The sequence below is a fragment of the Bombina bombina genome, chromosome 9 (assembly GCF_027579735.1).
Source record: "Bombina bombina isolate aBomBom1 chromosome 9, aBomBom1.pri, whole genome shotgun sequence".
Lineage (NCBI taxonomy): Eukaryota > Metazoa > Chordata > Amphibia > Anura > Bombinatoridae > Bombina > Bombina bombina.
Genome location: NC_069507.1, coordinates 289,737,758 through 289,760,529, shown reverse-complemented (window position 1 = coordinate 289,760,529; position 22,772 = coordinate 289,737,758). Strand labels below are relative to the sequence as shown.

The 22,772-nt window shown below is 46.3% G+C and overlaps 1 protein-coding gene across 1 annotated transcript in view; it reads left to right on the top strand.

Annotated features, from left to right (window-relative positions):
* Positions 1–22,772, top strand: part of LOC128640355 (tumor necrosis factor receptor superfamily member 1A) — a gene marked incomplete at its 5' end in the record, with an annotated part of 139,617 nt that overhangs the window by 58,881 nt on the left and 57,964 nt on the right. Inside the window, 1 exon segment of the mRNA XM_053692852.1 lies at positions 6,938–6,999. Within this exon segment, the coding sequence (XP_053548827.1) occupies positions 6,938–6,999 (62 nt within the window).

Here is a 22,772-nt window from a genome sequence, read left to right as displayed (position 1 = left end):
AGAACGCACAAAGTAAGGAATGGGTAAAACTAGAGCACAATTTAGCCAACACAAAAAGCCTGGGGGGCATATGTTGGACACGTAGGAAATTTAGAAATATCCCACCTCACACTCCTACACTAATTTGCGACACTCTGACTACATGGGACATCTTTTCTGGAACACAGATAGGAATTTCAATGGTACCTTCACCACTTACCCCCTTGTTACATAATTTGGAACTACCCAAATGGGTAAATCACCTTCATCTATGAGTATAACAGAAACCAACATGAAAATTCTATGCCATTGGTATTTCAACCCAAGTAGAATGGCCAAAATTTATAAGCAATCAGTCTCTTCATGCTGGAGAGCCTGTAATAAAATTGGTACCCTATATCATATATGGTGGGACTGCCCTATCCTTCAGCCTTACTGGCAAGACAAAGAAATTGAGAAAGCCTTATTACACAGGATCCCATGCGAATGTACCTTGCAAAGTTACCTAATTATTTCTTTTTTATACCAATATTCTATTTGTTAAGTCAGAGATATGGTTACCTCAGATAAGATAAGATGCTACTATGTTAATTTATTTTGTTAAATTGTTCTAAGGGGAAAAAAAAGACTGCAACTTATTGAGATTCTATCCTTGAAGGATAACGAGACAATTGATTTATGCATTATTTTGCTATTTCATACTTTGTTTGAAACCTTACTGTTCCCAAAATAAGTGTATTGTCTTATACTATTCTGTTATCAATAAAGCTTGTTTGGGAAAAAAAAAACCTAAGCTAACCATTGCCCTGAAAAAGGCATTTGTATGGGCATTGCCCTTAAAATGGCATTTAGCTCTTTTGCTGGATAAAGATAGAAGAGGCCGCCTGGATGAAGACTTTTCTCCATCTGGATAAGGACTTCGCCGCCTGGATTAAGACCGTTCAAGCGGGACTTAAAAAACTGTAAGTGGATCTTCGGGGGTTAGTGATAGTTTTTTTTGGGGGCGGGTTTTTAGTGTGGGATTTTTCTTTTTAGTTTAGGGTTTGGGCTTTCGTAAAAAAGAGCTAAATGCCCTTTTAAGGGCAATGCCCATATAAATGCCCTTTTCAGGGCAATGGGTAGCTTAGGTTTTTGTTAGGTTTTTTATTTTGGTGGGTTGGTTGGGTGGAGGGTTTTACTGTTGGGGGGTCTTTGTATTTTTTTTTTTTTTTACAGGTAAAAGAGCTGTTTAACTTAGGGCAATGCCCTACGAAAGGCCCTTTTAAGGGCTATTGGTAGTTTATTGTAGGCTAGGGGATTTTTTTTTTTTTTTTTTTGGTAGGGCTATTAGATTAGGTGTAATTCTTTTTTATTTTTGATAATTTCATTTGTTATTTTTCATAATTTAGCGTTTGTAATTTTTAGAGTAGTGTTAGGAATTTTTTTAATGTGTATTTTAGTTTAATTTTATTGGTAGTTAGTTTAATAGTTATATTACACCTAGATTACAAGTTTTTCGGTAAGCTTAAAAAGCAGTGTTAGCCAGTCCTAACGCTGATTTTTAACGCCCGCTGGTATTACGAGTCTTGAAGGTACAGGCTCACCGCTCACTTTTTTGGCCAGACTTGGAAATACTGCAAATCCACTTACGTAAATTGCGTATCCTCTTTTTTTCAATGGGACTTGCATAGCGCCGGTATTACGAGTCTGCCAAAAAGTGAGCGGTAGACCCTCTCCTGTCAAGACTGGTACCGCATTTTAAAGTCAGTAGTTAAGAGTTTTACAATTTAACGCCATAACATAAAACTCTTAACTAAAGTTCTAAAAAGTACACTAACACCCATAAACTACCTATTAATCCCTAAACCGCGGGCCTCCCGCATCGCAAACACTATAAAAAAATGTTTAACGCCTAATCTGCCGAACCGGACATCGCCGCCACTATTATAAATATATTAACCCCTAAACCGCCGCACTCCCGCCTCGCAAACATTAGTTAAATATTATTAACCCCTAATCTGCCGTCCCTAACATCGCCGACACCTACCTACATTTAATAACCCCTAATCTGCCGCCCCCAACGTCGCCGACACTATACTAAAGTTATTAACCCTTAAATCTAAGTCTAATCCTAACCCCCCCTAACTTATATATAATTAAAAGAAATCTAAATAAAAATTCCTATCATTAACTAAATTATTCCTATTTAAAACTAAAAACTTACCTATAAAATAAACCCTAAGCTAGCTACAATATAACTAAAAGTTACATTGTAGCTAGCTTACGGCTAGATTTAGAGTTGGGCGGTAGCCGTCAAAACCAGCGTTAGAGGGTCCTAACGTTGGTTTTTACCGCCCGCTGGTATTTGGAGTCAGTCAGGAAAGGGTCTAACGCTCACTTTCCAGCCGCGACTTTTCCATACCGCAGATCCCCCTATGCCATTTGCGTATCCTATCTTTTCAATGGGATCTTTCTAACGCCGGTATTTAGAGTCGTGGCTGAAGTGAGCGTTAGAAATCTAACGACAAAACTCCAGCCGCAGAAAAAAGTCAGTAGTTAAGAGTTTTCTGGGCTAACGCCGGTTTATAAAGCTCTTAACTACTGTGCTCTAAAGTACACTAACACCCATAAACTACCTATGTACCCCTAAACCGAGGTCCCCCCACATTGCCGCCACTCTATTTAATTTTTTAACCCCTAATCTGCCGCTCCGTACACTGCCGCCAGCTACGTTATCCCTATGTACCCCTAATCTGCTGCCCCTAATACAGCCGACCCCTATATTATATTTATTAACCCCTAATCTGCCCCCCCCCAACGTCGCCGCCACCTACCTACACTTATTAACCCCTAATCTGCCGAGCGGACCGCACCGCTACCATAATAAAGTTATTAACCCCTAATCCGCCTCACTCCCGCCTCAATAACCCTATAATAAATAGTATTAACCCCTAATCTGCCCTCCCTAACATCGCCGACACCTAACTTCAAACATTAACCCCTAATCTGCCGACCGGAGCTCACCGCTATTCTAATAAATTTTTTAACCCCTAAAGCTAATTCTAACCCTAACACTAACACCCCCCTAAATTAAATATAATTTTTATCTAACGAAATAAATTAACTCTTATTAAATAAATTAATCCTATTTAAAAATAAATACTTACCTGTAAAATAAACCCTAATATAGCTACAATATAAATTATAATCATATTGTAGCTATTTTAGGATTAATATTTATTTTACAGGCAACTTTGTATTTATTTTAACAAGGTACAATAGCTATTAAATAGTTAATAACTATTTAATAGTTACCTAGTTAAAATAATTACAAAATAATTACAAAATTACCTGTAAAATAAATCCTAACCTAAGTTACAATTAAACCTAACACTACACTATCAATAAATTAATTAAATAAAATACCTACAATTATCTACAATTAAACCTAACACTACACTATCAATAAATTAATTAAATACAATACCTACAAATAACTACAATTAAATAAACTAACTAAAGTACAAAAAATAAAAAAGAACTAATTTAGAATATTTACAAACATTAGAAAAATATTACAATTTTAAACTAATTACACCTACTCTAAGCCCCCTAATAAAATAACAAAGACCCCCAAAATAAAAAAATGCCCTACCCTATTCTAAATTAAAAAAGTTCAAAGCTCTTTTACCTTACCAGCCCTGAAAAGGGCCATTTGCGGGGCATGCCCCAAATAATTCAGCTCTTTTGCCTGTAAAAAAAAACATACAATACCCCCCCAACATTACAACCCACCACCCACATACCCCTAATCTAACCCAAACCCCCCTTAAATAAACCTAACACTAAGCCCCTGAAGATCTTCCTACCTTATCTTTACCATGCCAGGTTCACCGATCGCTCCAGGCTCCGAAATCTTCATCCAAGCCCAAGCGGGGGCTGGCGATCCATAATCCGGCTGAAATCTTCTATCAAGCGGCGGCTGAAGAGGTCCAGAAGAGGCTCCAAAGTCTTCATCCTATCCAGGAAGAAGAGGAGATCCGGACCGGCAACCATCTTGATCCAAGCGACATCTTCTATCTTCATCCGATGACGAACGGCTCCATCTTGAAGACCTTCAGCGCGGATCCATCTTCTTCTTCCGACGTCCAACTGAAGAATGAAGGTTCCTTTAAGGGACGTCATCCAAGATGGTGTCCCTCGAATTCCGATTGGCTGATAGGATTCTATCAGCCAATCGGAATTAAGGTAGGAAAATTCTGAATTCAGAATCAAGTTCAATCCGATTGGCTGATCCAATCAGCCAATCAGATTGAGATCGCATTCTATTGGCTGATCGGAACAGCCAATAGAATGCGAGCTCAATCTGATTGGCTGATTGGATCAGCCAATCGGATTGAACTTGATTCTGATTGGCTAATTCCATCAGCCAATCAGAATTTTCCTACCTTAATTCCGATTGGCTGATAGAATCCTATCAGCCAATCGGAATTCGAGGGACGCCATCTTGGATGACGTCCCTTAAAGGAACCTTCATTCTTCAGTAGGACGTCGGAAGAAGAAGATGGATCCGCGCTGAAGGTCTTCAAGATGGAGCCGTTCGTCATCGGATGAAGATAGAAGATGCCGCTTGGATCAAGATGGTTGGATGAAAACTTCTCCCGGCTTCGTTGAGGACTTCGGCCCGGTTGGATGAAGACTTCTCCCGGTAAGGTGATCTTCAAGGGGTTAGTGTTAGGTTTTTTAAGGGGGTATTGGGTGGGTTTTAGAGTAGGGTTGGTTGTGTGGGTGGTGGGTTTTAATGTTGGGGGGGATTTGTAATTTTTTTTACAGGTAAAAGAGTTGATTACTTTGGGGCAATGCCCCGCAAAAGGCCCTTTTAAGGGCTATTTGCAATTTAGTGTAGGGTAGGATTTTTTTTTATTTTCGGGGGCTTTTTTATTTTGTTAGTGGGATTAGATTAGGTGTAATTAGTTTAAAAATCTTGTAGTTTATTATTTTCTGTAATTTAGTGTTTGTTTTTTTGTACTTTAGCTAATTTTATTTAATTGTATTTAATGTAGGGAATTAATTTAATTATAGTGTAGTGTTAGGTGTTAGTGTAACTTAGGTTAGGTTTTATTTTACAGGTCAATTTGTCTTTATTTTAGCTAGGTAGTTTATTAAATAGTTAATAACTATTTAATAACTATTCTACCTAGTTAAAATAAATACAAACTTGCCTGTAAAATAAAAATAAACCCTAAGCTAGATACAATGTAACTATTAGCTATATTGTAGCTAGCTTATGGTTTATTTTATAGGTATTTAGTTTTAAATAGGAATAATTTAGTTAATGATAGGAATTTTATTTAGATTTATTTAAATTATATTTAAGTTAGGGAGGTTAGGGCTATACTTAGGTTTAGGGGTTAATAAATTTAGAATAGTGGCGGCGTCAACACCTACACATATAATGTAGGTGTTGACGATGTTGGGGGCAGCAGATTAGGGGTTAATAAGTATAATGTAGGTGGCGGTGATGTCCGGAACAGCAGATTAGGGGTTAATAGTTATAATGTAGGTGTCGGCGATGTCGAGGGCGGCAGATTAGGGGTTAATAAGTATAATGTAGGTGGCGGCGGTGTCCGTAGCAGCAGATTAGGGGTTAATATTATAATGCAGGTGGCGACGATGTTGGGGATGGCAGATTAGGGGTTAATAAGTGTAAAATTAGGGGTGTTTAGACTCGGAATTCATGTTAGGGTGTTAGGTGCAGACGTAAATTTTATTTCCCCATAGGAATCAATGGGGCTGCATTAGCTAAACGCTGCTTTTTTTCAGGTGTCTCTCCCCCTTGATTCCTATGGGGAAATCGTGCACGAGCACGTACGACCAGCTCACCGCTAACGTAAGCAGCGCTGGTATTGGAGTGAGATGTGGAGCAAAATTTTGCTCAACGCTCACTTTTTGTCTGTTAACGCCGGGTTTGTAAAAACCCGTAATACCAGCGTTCTATGAAAGTGAGCGGTGAGCATAAACTGCTCGTTAGCAACGCATAGCCTCTAACGCAAAACTCGTAATCTAGCCATTAGCCGTTTTTTTTAAAATTCAATTTAAGATAGGGAAATTGCAATTTTAAGTTAGGGGGGAATTAGTTTTAGGGGTTACTAGTTTAAAATTATTGTGATGTGGGCAGCTTGCGGTTTAGGGGTTAATAGTTTAATTTAGTATATTTTGTTGGGGGGGGCTTGTGGTTTAGGGGCTAATAGGTTTATTATAGTGGCGGCTGTGTAGGGCTTAATAACTTTAGTATAGTGGGGCGATGTGAGCGGACGGCAGATTAGGGGTTAATAATATTTAAATAGTGTTTGCAATTCAGGAGGGTGGTGGTTTAGGGGTTAATATGTTTATTATAATGACGACGATGTCGGGGAGCAGCGGAATAGGGGTTAATTTTTATTAGTGGCAGCGATGTCGGTAGTGGCAGATTAGGGGTTAATAACTTTAATATAGTATTTGCAATGCGGGAGGGCCTCAGTTTAGGGGTTAATAGGTAGTTTATGGATGTTAGTGTATTTTTAACACATTAGTTATGAGTTTTATGTAACAGTTTTGTAGCGTAAAACTCATAACTACTGCTCTCAGATTGCTTAATGGATCTTGTCGGTATAGACTGGAACGCAGGTTTTTTAGCCTCACCGCAAAACTCGTAATGGCTGCGCTATGGAAGTCCCATGAAAAAACGTCATTTTTACGAGTGCAGGACTGACGTTGCGTTACAGGCTAAAAGGCTTGCGGTACAGCTATACCGACAAGATTTGTAATGGCTGCGGTGCTGTTTTAACGCTTTACCATTTTTACTGCGTTAAAACACAAACGCACAACTCGTAATCTAGGCGTCTGCTATTAATGGTAATATGTATGTGAGAAGCAAAGCAAATATAACGCAATGGTAAGCGATATGTATTTATATTTTGTATATTTATGCTTTTTCTAGTTGTGACCATATATCTTGTCGTCCTCATTGTCCTTCTGCAGTTATAAAACCAGATGAGGCAGGTACGTACCTACTTATGCTGCTGCACGAATTTAAGTGCTTACTGTCCTAAATCTGAGGCTCCACTTGTAGTGAGGAATACAACAAAGTCAGTTTATCCGAGGACTTTCCTCTTTTGTTCTTCTCTCTATGCTCCACTTCTAGTGTCTGACACAGTTAGCGGGCTGTGTAGATGTGTGTGTAGTGTCTGATACAGTTAGCGGGCTGTGTAGTGTCTGATACAGTTAGCGGGCTGTGTAGTGTCTGATACAGTTAGCGGGCTGTGTAGTGTCTGACACAGTTAGCGGGCTGTGTAGTGTCTGATACAGTTAGCGGGCTGTGTAGTGTCTGATACAGTTAGCGGGCTGTGTAGTGTCTGATACAGTTAGCGGGCTGTGTAGTGTCTGATACAGTTAGCGGGCTGTGTAGTGTCTGACACAGTTAGCGGGCTGTGTAGTGTCTGATACAGTTAGCGGGCTGTGTAGTGTCTGATACAGTTAGCGGGCTGTGTAGATGTGTGTGTGTAGTGTCTGACACAGTTAGCGGGCTGTGTAGTGTCTGATACAGTTAGCGGGCTGTGTAGTGTCTGATACAGTTAGCGGGCTGTGTAGTGTCTGATACAGTTAGCGGGCTGTGTAGTGTCTGATACAGTTAGCGGGCTGTGTAGTGTCTGACACAGTTAGCGGGCTGTGTAGTGTCTGATACAGTTAGCGGGCTGTGTAGTGTCTGATACAGTTAGCGGGCTGTGTAGTGTCTGATACAGTTAGCGGGCTGTGTAGTGTCTGATACAGTTAGCGGGCTGTGTAGTGTCTGATACAGTTAGCGGGCTGTGTAGTGTCTGACACAGTTAGCGGGCTGTGTAGTGTCTGATACAGTTAGCGGGCTGTGTAGTGTCTGATACAGTTAGCGGGCTGTGTAGTGTCTGACACAGTTAGCGGGCTGTGTAGTGTCTGATACAGTTAGCGGGCTGTGTAGTGTCTGACACAGTTAGCGGGCTGTGTAGTGTCTGACACAGTTAGCGGGCTGTGTAGTGTCTGATACAGTTAGCGGGCTGTGTAGTGTCTGACACAGTTAGCGGGCTGTGTAGTGTCTGATACAGTTAGCGGGCTGTGTAGTGTCTGATACAGTTAGCGGGCTGTGTAGTGTCTGATACAGTTAGCGGGCTGTGTAGTGTCTGATACAGTTAGCGGGCTGTGTAGTGTCTGATACAGTTAGCGGGCTGTGTAGTGTCTGACACAGTTAGCGGGCTGTGTAGTGTCTGATACAGTTAGCGGGCTGTGTAGTGTCTGATACAGTTAGCGGGCTGTGTAGTGTCTGATACATTTAGCGGGCTGTGTAGTGTCTGATACAGTTAGCGGGCTGTGTAGATGTGTGTGTAGTGTCTGATACAGTTAGCGGGCTGTGTAGTGTCTGATACAGTTAGTGGGCTGTGTAGATGTGTGTGTAGTGTCTGATACAGTTAGCGGGCTGTGTAGATGTGTGTGTAGTGTCTGATACAGTTAGCAGGCTGTGTAGATGTGTGTGTAGTGTCTGATACAGTTAGCGGGCTGTGTAGTGTCTGATACAGTTAGCGGGCTGTGTAGTGTCTGATACAGTTAGCGGGCTGTGTAGTGTCTGATACAGTTAGCGGGCTGTGTAGTGTCTGATACAGTTAGCGGGCTGTGTAGTGTCTGATACAGTTAGCGGGCTGTGTAGTGTCTGATACAGTTAGCGGGCTGTGTAGTGTCTGATACAGTTAGCGGGCTGTGTAGTGTCTGATACAGTTAGTGGGCTGTGTAGATGTGTGTGTAGTGTCTGATACAGTTAGCGGGCTGTGTAGTGTCTGACACAGTTAGCGGGCTGTGTAGTGTCTGATACAGTTAGCGGGCTGTGTAGTGTCTGATACAGTTAGCGGGCTGTGTAGTGTCTGACACAGTTAGCGGGCTGTGTAGTGTCTGATACAGTTAGCGGGCTGTGTAGTGTCTGATACAGTTAGCGGGCTGTGTAGTGTCTGATACAGTTAGCGGGCTGTGTAGATGTGTGTGTAGTGTCTGATACAGTTAGCGGGCTGTGTAGTGTCTGACACAGTTAGCTGGCTGTGTAGTGTCTGATACAGTTAGCGGGCTGTGTAGTGTCTGACACAGTTAGCGGGCTGTGTAGTGTCTGACACAGTTAGCGGGCTGTGTAGTGTCTGATACAGTTAGCGGGCTGTGTAGTGTCTGACACAGTTAGCGGGCTGTGTAGTGTCTGACACAGTTAGCAGGCTGTGTAGTGTCTGATACAGTTAGCGGGCTGTGTAGTGTCTGATACAGTTAGCGGGCTGTGTAGTGTCTGATACAGTTAGCGGGCTGTGTAGTGTCTGATACAGTTAGCGGGCTGTGTAGTGTCTGATACAGTTAGCGGGCTGTGTAGTGTCTGATACAGTTAGCGGGCTGTGTAGTGTCTGATACAGTTAGCGGGCTGTGTAGTGTCTGATACAGTTAGCGGGCTGTGTAGTGTCTGATACAGTTAGCGGGCTGTGTAGTGTCTGATACAGTTAGCGGGCTGTGTAGTGTCTGATACAGTTAGCGGGCTGTGTAGTGTCTGATACAGTTAGCGGGCTGTGTAGTGTCTGATACAGTTAGCGGGCTGTGTAGTGTCTGATACAGTTAGCGGGCTGTGTAGTGTCTGATACAGTTAGCGGGCTGTGTAGTGTCTGATACAGTTAGCAGGCTGTGTAGTGTCTGACACAGTTAGCGGGCTGTGTAGTGTCTGATACAGTTAGCGGGCTGTGTAGTGTCTGATACAGTTAGCAGGCTGTGTAGATGTGTGTGTAGTGTCTGACACAGTTAGCGGGCTGTGTAGTGTCTGATACAGTTAGCGGGCTGTGTAGTGTCTGATACAGTTAGCGGGCTGTGTAGTGTCTGACACAGTTAGGGGGCTGTGTAGTGTCTGATACAGTTAGCGGGCTGTGTAGTGTCTGATACAGTTAGCGGGCTGTGTAGATGTGTGTGTAGTGTCTGATACAGTTAGCGGGCTGTGTAGTGTCTGACACAGTTAGCGGGCTGTGTAGTGTCTGATACAGTTAGTGGGCTGTGTAGATGTGTGTGTAGTGTCTGATACAGTTAGCGGGCTGTGTAGTGTCTGACACAGTTAGCGGGCTGTGTAGTGTCTGATACAGTTAGCGGGCTGTGTAGTGTCTGATACAGTTAGCGGCTGTGTAGTGTCTGATACAGTTAGCGGCTGTGTAGTGTCTGATACAGTTAGCGGGCTGTGTAGATGTGTGTGTAGTGTCTGATACAGTTAGCGGGCTGTGTAGCCTGGGTGTGTAGTGTCTGACACAGTTAGCGGGCTGTGTAGTGGTCTGATACATTTAGGCGGGCTGTGTAGTGTCTGATACAGTTAGCGGGCTGTGTAGTGTCTGACACAGTTAGCGGGCTGTGTAGTGTCTGAATACAGTTAGGCGGGCTGTGTAGTGTCTGATACAGTTAGCGGGCTGTGTAGTGTCTGATACAGTTAGCGGGCTGTGTAGTGTCTGATACAGTTAGCGGGCTGTGTAGGGTACATATATTTAGCGCTAGTGTACTGTCTACAGTTAGCGGGCTGTGTAGTGTCTGATACAGTTAGCGGGCTGTGTAGTGTCTGATACAGTTAGCGGGCTGTGTAGTGTCTGACACAGTTAGCGGGCTGTGTAGGTGTCTGATACAGTTAGCGGGCTGTGTAGTGTCTGATACAGTTAGCGGGCTGTGTAGTGTCTGATACAGTTAGCGGGCTGTGTAGATGTGTGTGTAGTGTCTGATACAGTTAGCGGGCTGTGTAGTGTCTGATACAGTTAGCGGGCTGTGTAGTGTCTGAAACAGTTAGCGGGCTGTGTAGTGTCTGATACAGTTAGTGGGCTGTGTAGTGTCTGATACAGTTAGTGGGCTGTGTAGTGTCTGATACAGTTAGCGGGCTGTGTAGTGTCTGATACAGTTAGCGGGCTGTGTAGTGTCTGATACAGTTAGCGGGCTGTGTAGTGTCTGATACAGTTAGCGGGCTGTGTAGTGTCTGACACAGTTAGCGGGCTGTGTAGTGTCTGATACAGTTAGCGGGCTGTGTAGTGTTTGATACAGTTAGCGGGCTGTGTAGATGTGTGTGTAGTGTCTGATACAGTTAGCGGGCTGTGTAGATGTGTGTGTAGTGTCTGATACAGTTAGCGGGCTGTGTAGTGTCTGATACAGTTAGCAGGCTGTGTAGTGTCTGATACAGTTAGCGGGCTGTGTAGATGTGTGTGTAGTGTCTGATACAGTTAGCGGGCTGTGTAGATGTGTGTGTAGTGTCTGATACAGTTAGCGGGCTGTGTAGTGTCTGATACAGTTAGCGGGCTGTGTAGTGTCTGACACATTTAGCGGGCTGTGTAGTGTCTGATACAGTTAGCGGGCTGTGTAGTGTCTGATACAGTTAGCGGGCTGTGTAGTGTCTGATACAGTTAGCGGGCTGTGTAGTGTCTGATACAGTTAGCGGGCTGTGTAGTGTCTGATACAGTTAGCGGGCTTGTGTAGTGTCTGATACAGTTAGCGGGCTGTGTAGTGTCTGATACAGTTAGCGGGCTGTGTAGTGTCTGATACAGTTAGCGGGCTGTGTAGTGTCTGATACAGTTAGCGGGCTGTGTAGTGTCTGACACAGTTAGCGGGCTGTGTAGTGTCTGATACAGTTAGCGGGCTGTGTAGTGTCTGACACAGTTAGCGGGCTGTGTAGTGTCTGACACAGTTAGCGGGCTGTGTAGTGTCTGATACAGTTAGCGGGCTGTGTAGTGTCTGATACAGTTAGCGGGCTGTGTAGTGTCTGATACAGTTAGCGGGCTGTGTAGTGTCTGATACAGTTAGCGGGCTGTGTAGTGTCTGACACAGTTAGCGGGCTGTGTAGTGTCTGACACAGTTAGCGGGCTGTGTAGTGTCTGATACAGTTAGCGGGCTGTGTAGTGTCTGATACAGTTAGCGGGCTGTGTAGTGTCTGACACAGTTAGCGGGCTGTGTAGTGTCTGATACAGTTAGCGGGCTGTGTAGTGTCTGATACAGTTAGCGGGCTGTGTAGTGTCTGATACAGTTAGCAGGCTGTGTAGTGTCTGATACAGTTAGCGGGCTGTGTAGATGTGTGTGTAGTGTCTGATACAGTTAGCGGGCTGTGTAGATGTGTGTGTAGTGTCTGATACAGTTAGCGGGCTGTGTAGTGTCTGACACATTTAGCGGGCTGTGTAGTGTCTGATACAGTTAGCGGGCTGTGTAGTGTCTGATACAGTTAGCGGGCTGTGTAGTGTCTGATACAGTTAGCGGGCTGTGTAGTGTCTGATACAGTTAGCGGGCTGTGTAGTGTCTGACACAGTTAGCGGGCTGTGTAGTGTCTGATAAAGTTTAGCGGGCTGTGTAGTGTCTGATACAGTTAGCGGGCTGTGTAGTGTCTGATACAGTTAGCGGGCTGTGTAGTGTCTGATACAGTTAGCGGGCTGTGTAGTGTCTGACACAGTTAGCGGGCTGTGTAGTGTCTGATACATTAGCGGGAGTGTCTGACACAGTAGCGGCGTGCTTACAGTTAGCGGGCTGTGTAGTGTCTGACACAGTTAGCGGGCAGTGTAGTGTCTGACACAGTTAGCGGGCTGTGTAGTGTCTGATACAGTTAGCGGGCTGTGTAGTGTCTGATACAGTTAGCGGGCTGTGTAGTGTCTGATACAGTTAGCGGGCTGTGTAGTGTCTGATACAGTTAGCGGGCTGTGTAGTGTCTGATACAGTTAGCGGGCTGTGTAGTGTCTGATACAGTTAGCGGGCTGTGTAGTGTCTGATACAGTTAGCGGGCTGTGTAGTGTCTGATACAGTTAGTGGGCTGTGTAGTGTCTGACACAGTTAGCGGGCTGTGTAGTGTCTGATACAGTTAGCGGGCTGTGTAGTGTCTGACACAGTTAGCGGGCTGTGTAGTGTCTGATACAGTTAGCAGGCTGTGTAGTGTCTGATACAGTTAGCGGGCTGTGTAGATGTGTGTGTAGTGTCTGATACAGTTAGCGGGCTGTGTAGATGTGTGTGTAGTGTCTGATACAGTTAGCGGGCTGTGTAGATGTGTGTGTAGTGTCTGATACAGTTAGCGGGCTGTGTAGTGTCTGACACATTTAGCGGGCTGTGTAGTGTCTGATACAGTTAGCGGGCTGTGTAGTGTCTGATACAGTTAGCGGGCTGTGTAGTGTCTGATACAGTTAGCGGGCTGTGTAGTGTCTGATACAGTTAGCGGGCTGTGTAGTGTCTGACACAGTTAGCGGGCTGTGTAGTGTCTGACACAGTTAGCGGGCTGTGTAGTGTCTGATACAGTTAGCGGGCTGTGTAGTGTCTGATACAGTTAGCGGGCTGTGTAGTGTCTGATACAGTTAGCGGGCTGTGTAGTGTCTGATACAGTTAGCGGGCTGTGTAGTGTCTGATACAGTTAGCGGGCTGTGTAGTGTCTGATACAGTTAGCGGGCTGTGTAGTGCTGATACAGGTAGGGGGCTGTGTAGTGTCTGATACAGTTAGCGGGCTGTGTAGTGTCTGATACAGTTAGTGGGCTGTGTAGTGTCTGACACAGTTAGCGGGCTGTGTAGTGTCTGATACAGTTAGCGGGCTGTGTAGTGTCTGACACAGTTAGCGGGCTGTGTAGTGTCTGATACAGTTAGCAGGCTGTGTAGTGTCTGATACAGTTAGCGGGCTGTGTAGATGTGTGTGTAGTGTCTGATACAGTTAGCGGGCTGTGTAGATGTGTGTGTAGTGTCTGATACAGTTAGCGGGCTGTGTAGATGTGTGTGTAGTGTCTGATACAGTTAGCGGGCTGTGTAGTGTCTGACACATTTAGCGGGCTGTGTAGTGTCTGATACAGTTAGCGGGCTGTGTAGTGTCTGATACAGTTAGCGGGCTGTGTAGTGTCTGATACAGTTAGCGGGCTGTGTAGTGTCTGATACAGTTAGCGGGCTGTGTAGTGTCTGATACAGTTAGCGGGCTGTGTAGTGTCTGATACAGTTAGCGGCTGTGTAGTGTCTGATACAGTTAGCGGCTGTGTAGTGTCTGATACAGTTAGCGGGCTGTGTAGTGTCTGATACAGTTAGCGGGCTGTGTAGTGTCTGACACAGTTAGCGGGCTGTGTAGTGTCTGATACAGTTAGCGGGCTGTGTAGTTTGATACAGTTAGCGGGCTGTGTAGATGTGTGTGTAGTGTCTGATACAGTTAGCGGGCTGTGTAGATGTGTGTAGATGTCTATGATACAGTTAGCAGGGCTGTGTAGTGTCTGACTACAGTTAGCGGGCAGTGTAGTTGTCTGATACAGTTAGCAGGGCTGTTTGTGTCTGATACAGGTTTCGGCTGTGTAGAGTGTCTGATACAGTTAGCGGGGGCTGTGTAGATGTCTGATACAGTTAGCGCTGTAGTGTTCTGACTACAGTTAGCTGGCAGTGTCTGTGTCAGATACAGGTTAGCGGGCTGTGTAGTGTCTGATACATTTAGCGGGCTTGTGTAAGTGTCTGATACAGTAGCGGGCTGGTTAGTGTCTGATACAGTTAGCGGGGAGTGTGCTGTGTAGTGTTCCTGACTACAGTAAGCCGGGCTGTGTAGTGTCTGATACAGTTAGCGGGGCTGTGTAGTGTCTGATACAGTTACGTGGGTTGTGTAGTGTCTTGATACAGTTAGCGGGCTTGTGTAGTGTCTGATACAGTTAGCGGGCCTTGAGCTGTAGTGTTCTGATACAGTTAGCGGGCTGTGTAAGTGTCTGATACAGTTAGCGTGGCTGTGTTAGTGATCATGACACTAGTAAGCGGGGCTGTGTAGTGTCTGATACAGTTAGCGGGCTGTGTATGTCTGACACAGTTAGCGGGCTGTGTAGTGTCTGATACAGTTAGCGGGCTGTGTAGTGTCTGACACAGTTAGCGGGCTGTGTAGTGTCTGACACAGTTAGCGGGCTGTGTAGTGTCTGATACAGTTAGCGGCTGTGTATGTCTGATACAGTTAGCGGGCTGTGTAGTGTCTGATACAGTTAGCGGGCTGTGTAGTGTCTGATACAGTTAGCGGGCTGTGTAGTGTCTGACACAGTTAGCGGGCTGTGTAGTGTCTGACACAGTTAGCGGGCTGTGTAGTGTCTGATACAGTTAGCGGGCTGTGTAGTGTCTGATACAGTTTAGCGGGCTGTGTAGTGTCTGACACAGTTAGCGGGCTGTGTAGTGTCTGATACAGTTAGCGGCTGTGTAGTGTCTGATACAGTTAGCGGCTTGTAGTGTCTGATACAGTTAGCAGGCTGTGTAGTGTCTGATACAGTTAGCGGGCTGTGTAGATGTGTGTGTAGTGTCTGATACAGTTACCGGGGCTGTGTAGATGTGTGTGTAGTGTCTGATACAGATTAGCGGGCTGTGTAGTGTCTATCAATTTAGCGGGGCTGTGTAGTGTCTGACTACAGTTAGCGGCTGTGTAGTGTCTGATACAGTTAGCGGGCTGTGTAGTGTCTGATACAAGTTAGCGGGCTGTGTAGTGTCTGATACAGTTAGCGGGCTGTGTAGTGTCTGACACAGTTAGCGGGCTGTGTAGTGTCTGATACAGTTAGCGGGCTGTGTAGTGTCTGATACAGTTAGCGGGCTGTGTAGTGTCTGATACAGTTAGCGGGTGTGTAGTGTCTGATACAGGATAGCCGGGCTGTGTAGTGTACCTGACACAGTTAGCGGGAGCTGTAAGAGTCTGACTACAGTTAGCGGGCTGTGTAGTGTCTGATACAGTTAGCGGGCCTGTGTAGTGTCTGATACAGTTAGCGGGCTGTGTAGTGTACTGATACAGTTAGGCCGGATGCGTGTAGTGGTTGATACCGTTGAGGGCTGTGTAGTGTCTGATACAGTTTAAGCGGGCTGTGTAGTGTCTGACTACAGTTAGGGGCTGTGTAGTGTCTGATACAGTTAGCGGGCTGTGTAGTGTCCTGATACAGTCTAGCGGGCTGTGTACGTGTCTGATACAGTTAGCGGGCTGTGTAGCTGTCTGATACAGTTAGTGGGCCTGTGTAGTGTCTGACACAGTTCGGGGCTGTGTAGTGTCTGATACCGTTAGCGGGCCTGTGTTAGCTGTGCTCGACACAGGTTCAGCGGGCTGTGTAGTGTCTGATACAGTTAGTGGGCTGTGTAGTGTCTGATACAGTTAGCGGGCTGCGTTGATGTGTGTGTAGTGTCTGACACAGTTAGTGGGCTGTGTAGATGTGTGTGTAGTGTCTGATACAGTTAGTGGGCTGTGTAGATGTGTGTGTAGTGTCTGATACAGTTAGCGGGCTGTGTAGTGTCTGACACAGTTAGTGGGCTGTGTAGTGTCTGATACAGTTAGGGGCTGTGTAGTGTCTGATACAGTTAGCGGGCCGCTGTGTAGTGTCTGATACAGTTAGCGGGCTGTGTAGTGTCTGATACAGTCTAGCAGGGCTGTGCTGTGTAGTGTCTGACACCAGTTAGCGGGCTGTGTTGAGTGTCTGACACAGTTAGCGGGCTGTGTAGTGTCTGATACAGTAGCGGGCTGTGTAGTGTCTGATACAGTTCAGCGGGCCCTGTGTAGTGTCTGATACAGTTAGCGGGCTGTGTAGTGTATGACACAGTTAGCAGGGCTGTGTAGTGTCTGATACAGTCTAGCGGGGCCTGTGTAGTGTCTGATACAGTTAGCGGGGATGTGTAGTGTTCTGATACAGTTAGCGGGCTGTGTAGTGCTATGATACAGTAGTGGCTGTGTAGTGTCTGACACAGTTAGCGGGCTGCTGTAGTGTCTGATACAGTTAGCGGGCTGTGTAGTGTCTGACACAGTTAGCGGCTGTGTAGTGTCTGATACAGTTAGCAGGCTGTGTAGTGTCTGATACAGTTAGTAGGCCGTGTAGATGTGTGTGTATTTTCTGACACAGTTAGCGGGCTGTGTAGATGTGTGTGTAGTGTCTGATACAGTTAGCGGGCTGTGTTGATGTGTGTGTAGTGTCTGATACAGTTAGTAGGCTGTGTAGTGTCTGACACATTTAGCGGGCTGTGTAGTGTTCTGATACAGTTAGCGGGATGTGTAGTGTCTGATACAGTTAGCGGGCTGTGTAGTGTCTGATACAGGTAGCGGGCTGTGTAGTGTCTGATACAGTTAGCGGGCTGTTAGTGTCTGATCACAGTTAGCGGGCTGTGTAGTGTCTGATACAGTTAGCGGGCTGTTAGTGTTGATACAGTAGCCGGGCTGTGTAGTGTCTGATACAGTTAGCGGGCATGTGTAGTGTCATGATACAGTTAGCGGGCTGTGTAGTGTCTGATACAGTTAGCGGGCTGTGTAGTGTCTGACACAGTTAGCGGGCTGTGTAGTGTCTGATACAGTTAGCGGGCGTGTAGTGTCTGATACAGTTAGCAGCTGTGTAGTGTCTGATACAGTTAGCGGCTGTGTAGATGTGTGTGTAGTGTCTGATACAGTTAGCGGGCTGTGTAGATGTGTGTGTGAGTCTGATACAGTTAGCGGGCTGTGTAGTGTCTGATACAGTTAGCAGGCTGTGTAGTGTCTGATACAGTTAGCGGGCTGTGTAGATGTGTGTGTAGTGTGTGACAGTTAGCGGGCTGTGTAGATGTGTGTGTAGTGTCTGATACAGTTAGCGGGCTGTGTAGTGTCTGATACAGTTAGCGGGCTGTGTAGTGTCTGACACATTTAGCGTGCTGTGTAGTGTCTGATACAGTTAGCGGGCTGTGTAGTGTCTGATACAGTTAGCGGGCTGTGTAGTGTCTGATACAGTTAGCGGGCTGGTAGTGTCTGATACGTTAGCGGGCTGTGTAGTGTCTGATACAGTTAGCGGGCTGTGTAGTGTCTGATACAGTTAGCGGGCTGTGTAGTGTCTGATACAGTTAGCGGGCTGTGTAGTGTCTGATACAGTTAGCGGGCTGTGTAGTGTCTGATACAGTTAGCGGGCTGTGTAGTGTCTGACACAGTTAGCGGCTGTGTAGTGTCTGATACAGTTAGCGGGCTGTGTAGTGTCTGACACAGTTAGCGGGCTGTGTAGTGTCTGATACAGTTAGCGGGCTGTGTAGTGTCTGACACAGTTAGCGGGCTGTGTAGTGTCTGACACAGTTAGCGGCTGTGTAGTGTCTGATACAGTTAGCGGGCTGTGTAGTGTCTGATACAGTTAGCGGCTGTGTAGTGTCTGATACAGTTAGCGGGCTGTGTAGTGTCTGATACAGTTAGCGGGCTGTGTAGTGTCTGACACAGTTAGCGGGCTGTGTAGTGTCTGACACAGTTAGCGGGCTGTGTAGTGTCTGATACAGTTAGCGGGCTGTGTAGTGTTGATACAGTTAGCGCTGTGTAGTGTCTGACACAGTTAGCGGGCTGTGTAGTGTCTGATACAGCCTTAGCGGGCCTGAGTAGCATGTGTGTGTAGTGTCTGATACAGTTAGCAGGGCTGTGTAGTGATACAGATGTGTGTGTAGTGTCTGATACAGTTAGCGGGCTGTGAGTAGATGTGTGTTGTAGTTGTCTGATACAGTTAGCGGGCTGTGTAGTGTCTGACACAATTTAGCGGGCTGTGTAGTGTCTGATACAGTTAGCGGGCTGTGTGTGTCTGATACAGTTAGGGGCTGTGTAGTGTCTGATACAGTTAGCGGGCTGTGTAGTGTCTGATACAGTTAGCGGGCTGTGTAGTGCTCTGACACAGTTAGCGGGCTGTGTAGTGTCTGATACAGTTAGCGGGCTGTGTAGTGTCTGATACAGTTAGCGGGCTGTGTAGAGTCTGATACAGTTAGCGGGCTGTGTAGTGTCTGATATCAGTTAGCGGGCTGTGTAGTGTCTGACACAGTTAGCGGGCATGTGTAGTGTCTGATACAGTTAGGGGCTGTGTAGTGTCTGATACAGTTAGCGGGCTGTGTAGTGTCTGATACAGTTAGGGGCTGTGTAGTGTCTGATACAGTTAGCGGGCTGTGTAGTGTCTGATACAGCTTAGCGGGGGCTGTGTAGTGTATGATACAGTTAGCGGGCTGTTGTAGTGTCTGATACAGTTAGCGGGCTGTGTTGTGTCTGATACAGTTAGCGGGCTGTGTAGTGTCTGATACAGTTAGCGGGCTGTGTAGTGTCTGATACAGTTAGCGGGCTGTGTAGTGTCTGATACAGTTAGTGGGCTGTGTAGTGTCTGACACAGTTAGCGGGCTGTGTAGTGTCTGATACAGTTAGCGGGCTGTGTAGTGTCTGACACAGTTAGCGGGGACTGTGTAGTGTCTGATACAGTTAGCAGGCTGTGTAGTGTCTGATACAGTTAGCGGGACTGTGTAGATGTGTGTGTAGTGTCTGATTCAGTTAGCGGGCTGTGTAGATGTGTGTGTAGTGTCTGATACAGTTAGCGGGCTGTGTAGATGTGTGTGTAGTGTCTGATACAGTTAGCGGGCTGTGTAGTGTCTGACACATTTAGCGGGCTGTGTAGTGTCTGATACAGTTAGCGGGCTGTGTAGTGTCTGATACAGTTAGCGGGCTGTGTAGTGTCTGATACAGTTAGCGGGCTGTGTAGTGTCTGATACAGTTAGCGGGCTGTGTAGTGTCTGACACAGTTAGCGGGCTGTGTAGTGTCTGACACAGTTAGCGGGCTGTGTAGTGTCTGATACAGTTAGCGGGCTGTGTAGTGTCTGATACAGTTAGCGGGCTGTGTAGTGTCTGATACAGTTAGCGGGCTGTGTAGTGTCTGACACAGTTAGCGGGCTGTGTAGTGTCTGATACAGTTAGCGGGCTGTGTAGTGTCTGATACAGTTAGCGGGCTGTGTAGTGTCTGATACAGTTAGCGGGCTGTGTAGTGTCTGATACAGTTAGCGGGCTGTGTAGTGTCTGAATACAGGTTAGCGGGCTGTGTAGTGTCTGATACAGTTAGCGGGCTGTGTAGTGTCTGATACAGTTAGCGGGCTGTGTAGTGTCTGATACAGTTAGCGGGCTGTGTAGTGTCTGATACAGTTAGCGGGCTGTGTAGTGTCTGATACAGTTAGCGGGCTGTGTAGTGTCTGATACAGTTAGCGGGCTGTGTAGTGTCTGATACAGTTAGTGGGCTGTGTAGTGTCTGACACAGTTAGCGGGCTGTGTAGTGTCTGATACAGTTAGCGGGCTGTGTAGTGTCTGACTACAGTTAGCGGGCTGTGTAGTGTCTGATACAGTTAGCGGCTGTGTGTAGTGTCCTGATACAGTTAGCGGGCTGTGTAGATGTGTGTGTAGTGTCTGATACAGTTAGCGGGGCTGTGTAGATGTGTGTGTAGTGTCTGATACAGGTTAGCGGGCTGTGTAGATGTGTGTGTAGTGTCTGATACAGTTAGCGGGGCTGTGTAGTGTCTGACACATTTAGCGGGCTGTGTAGTGTCTGATACAGTTAGCGGGCTGTGTAGTGTCTGATACAGTTAGCGGGCTGTGTAGTGTCTGATACAGTTAGCGGGCTGTGTAGTGTATGATACAGTTAGCGGGCTGTGTAGTGTCTGATACAGTTAGCGGGCTGTGTAGTGTCTGATACAGTTAGCGGGCTGTGTAGTGTCTGATACAGTTAGCGGGCTGTGTAGTGTCTGATACAGTTAGCGGGCTGTGTAGTGTCTGATACAGTTAGCGGGCTGTGTAGTGTCTGATACAGTTAGCGGGCTGTGTAGTGTCTGATACAGTTAGCGGGCTGTGTAGTGTCTGATACAGTTAGCGGGCTGTGTAGTGTCTGATACAGTTAGCGGGCTGTGTAGTGTCTGATACAGTTAGCGGGCTGTGTAGTGTCTGATACAGTTAGCGGGCTGTGTAGTGTCTGACACAGTTAGCGGGCTGTGTAGTGTCTGATACAGTTAGCGGGCTGTGTAGTGTCTGACACAGTTAGCGGGCTGTGTAGTGTCTGATACAGTTAGCGGGCTGTGTAGTGTCTGATACAGTTAGCGGGCTGTGTAGTGTCTGATACAGTTAGCGGGCTGTGTAGATGTGTGTGTGTAGTGTCTGACACAGTTAGCGGGCTGTGTAGTGTCTGATACTGTTAGCGGCTGTGTAGTGTCTGATACAGTTAGCGGGCTGTGTAGTGTCTGATACAGTTAGTGGGCTGTGTAGTGTCTGATACAGTTAGTGGGCTGTGTACGTGTCTAGAAGTACATGTAGCGGGCTGTGTAGTGTCTGACACAGTTAGCGGCTGTGTAGTGTCTGATACAGTTAGCGGGCTGTGTAGATGTGTGTGTGTAGTGTCTGACACAGTTAGCGGGCCTGTGTAGTGTCTGATACAGTTAGCGGGCTGTGTAGTGTCTGATATCAGTTTAGCGGGCTGTGTAGTGTCTGATAACAGTTAGCGGGCTGTGTAGTGTCTGATACAGTTAGCGGGCCTGTGTAGTGTCTGATACAGTTAGCGGGCTGTGTAGTGTGCTGATACAGTTAGCGGGCTGTGTAGTGTCTGATACAGTTAGCGGGCTGTGTAAGTGTCCTGATACAGTTAGCGGGCTGTGTAGTGTCTGACACAGTTAGCGGGCTGTGTAGTGTCTGATACAGTTAGCGGGCTGTGTTAGTGTCTGTACAGTTAGTGGGCTGTGTAGATGCTGTGTGTAGTGTCTGATACAGTTAGCGGGCTGTGTAGTGTTTGATACAGTTAGCGGGCTGAGCTAGATGTGTGTGTAGTGTCTGACCACAATAAGCAGGCTGTGTAGATGTGTGCTGTGTGTAGTTGTCTGTACACAGTTAGGCGGGCTGTGTAGTGTCTGATACAGTTAGCGGGCGTGTAGATGTGTGTGTAGTGTCTGACCACAGTTAGCGGGCTGTGTAGTGTCTGATACAGGTTCGCGGGCTGTGTAGTGTCTGATACAGTTAGCGGGATGTGTAGTGTCTGATACAGTTAGCGGGGCTGTGTAGTGTCTGATACCAGCTTAGCGGGCTGTTGTAGTGTCTGATACAGTTAGCGGGCTGTGTAGTGTCTGACTACAGTTAGCCGGGCTGTGTAGTGTCTGATACAGTTAGCGTGGCCTGTGTAGATTGTGTGTGTAGTGTCCCTGAGACACAAAACGCAGGTAGTAGTCTTTTTATGGATTTTGGGGGGGCATGTGGTGTGTAGTGTCTGACACCAGTTAGCGGGCTGTGTAGTGGTCCTGATACAGAGTTTGTGGTGCTTGTGTAGATGTTGTGAGTGAGTTGTCTGATACAGTTAGTGGGCTGTGTAGTGTCTGACCACAGTTAGTGGGCTGTAGTAGTGTCTGATAACAGTTAGCGGGCTGTGTAGATGTGTGTGTGTGTGTAGCGTCTGACACAGTAAGCAGGCTGTTATATGTGTGTGTGTGTGTAGCGTTCTGACACAGTAAGCAGGCTGTGTAGATGTGTGTGTTGTGTGTAGCGTCTGACACAGTTAGAAGGCTGTGTAGATGTGTGTGTGTGTAGTGTCTGATACAGTTAGCGGGCTGTGTAGATGTGTGTGTGTGTGTAGCGTCTGACACATTTAGCAGGCTGTGTAGATGTCTGTGTGTGTAGCGTCTGACACATTTAGCAGGCTGTGTAGATGTGTGTGTGTAGCATCTGACACAGTTAGCAGGCTGGTAGATGTGTGTGTAGCGTCTGACACAGTTTGCAGGCTGTGTAGATGTGTGTGTGTAGCGTCTGACACAGTTAGCAGGCTGTGTAGATGTGTGTGTGTGTGTAGCGTCTGACACAGTTAGCAGGCTGTGTAGATGTGTGTGTAGCATCTGACAGTTAGCAGGCTGTGTAGATGTGTGTGTTAGCATCTGACACAGTTAGCAGGCTGTGTAGATGTGTGTGTGTAGCGTCTGACACAGTAAGCAGGCTGTGTAGATGTGTGTGTGTGAGCGTCTTGACACAGTTAGCTGGGCTGTGTAGATGTGTGTGTGTAGCGTCTGACACAGTTAGCAGCTGG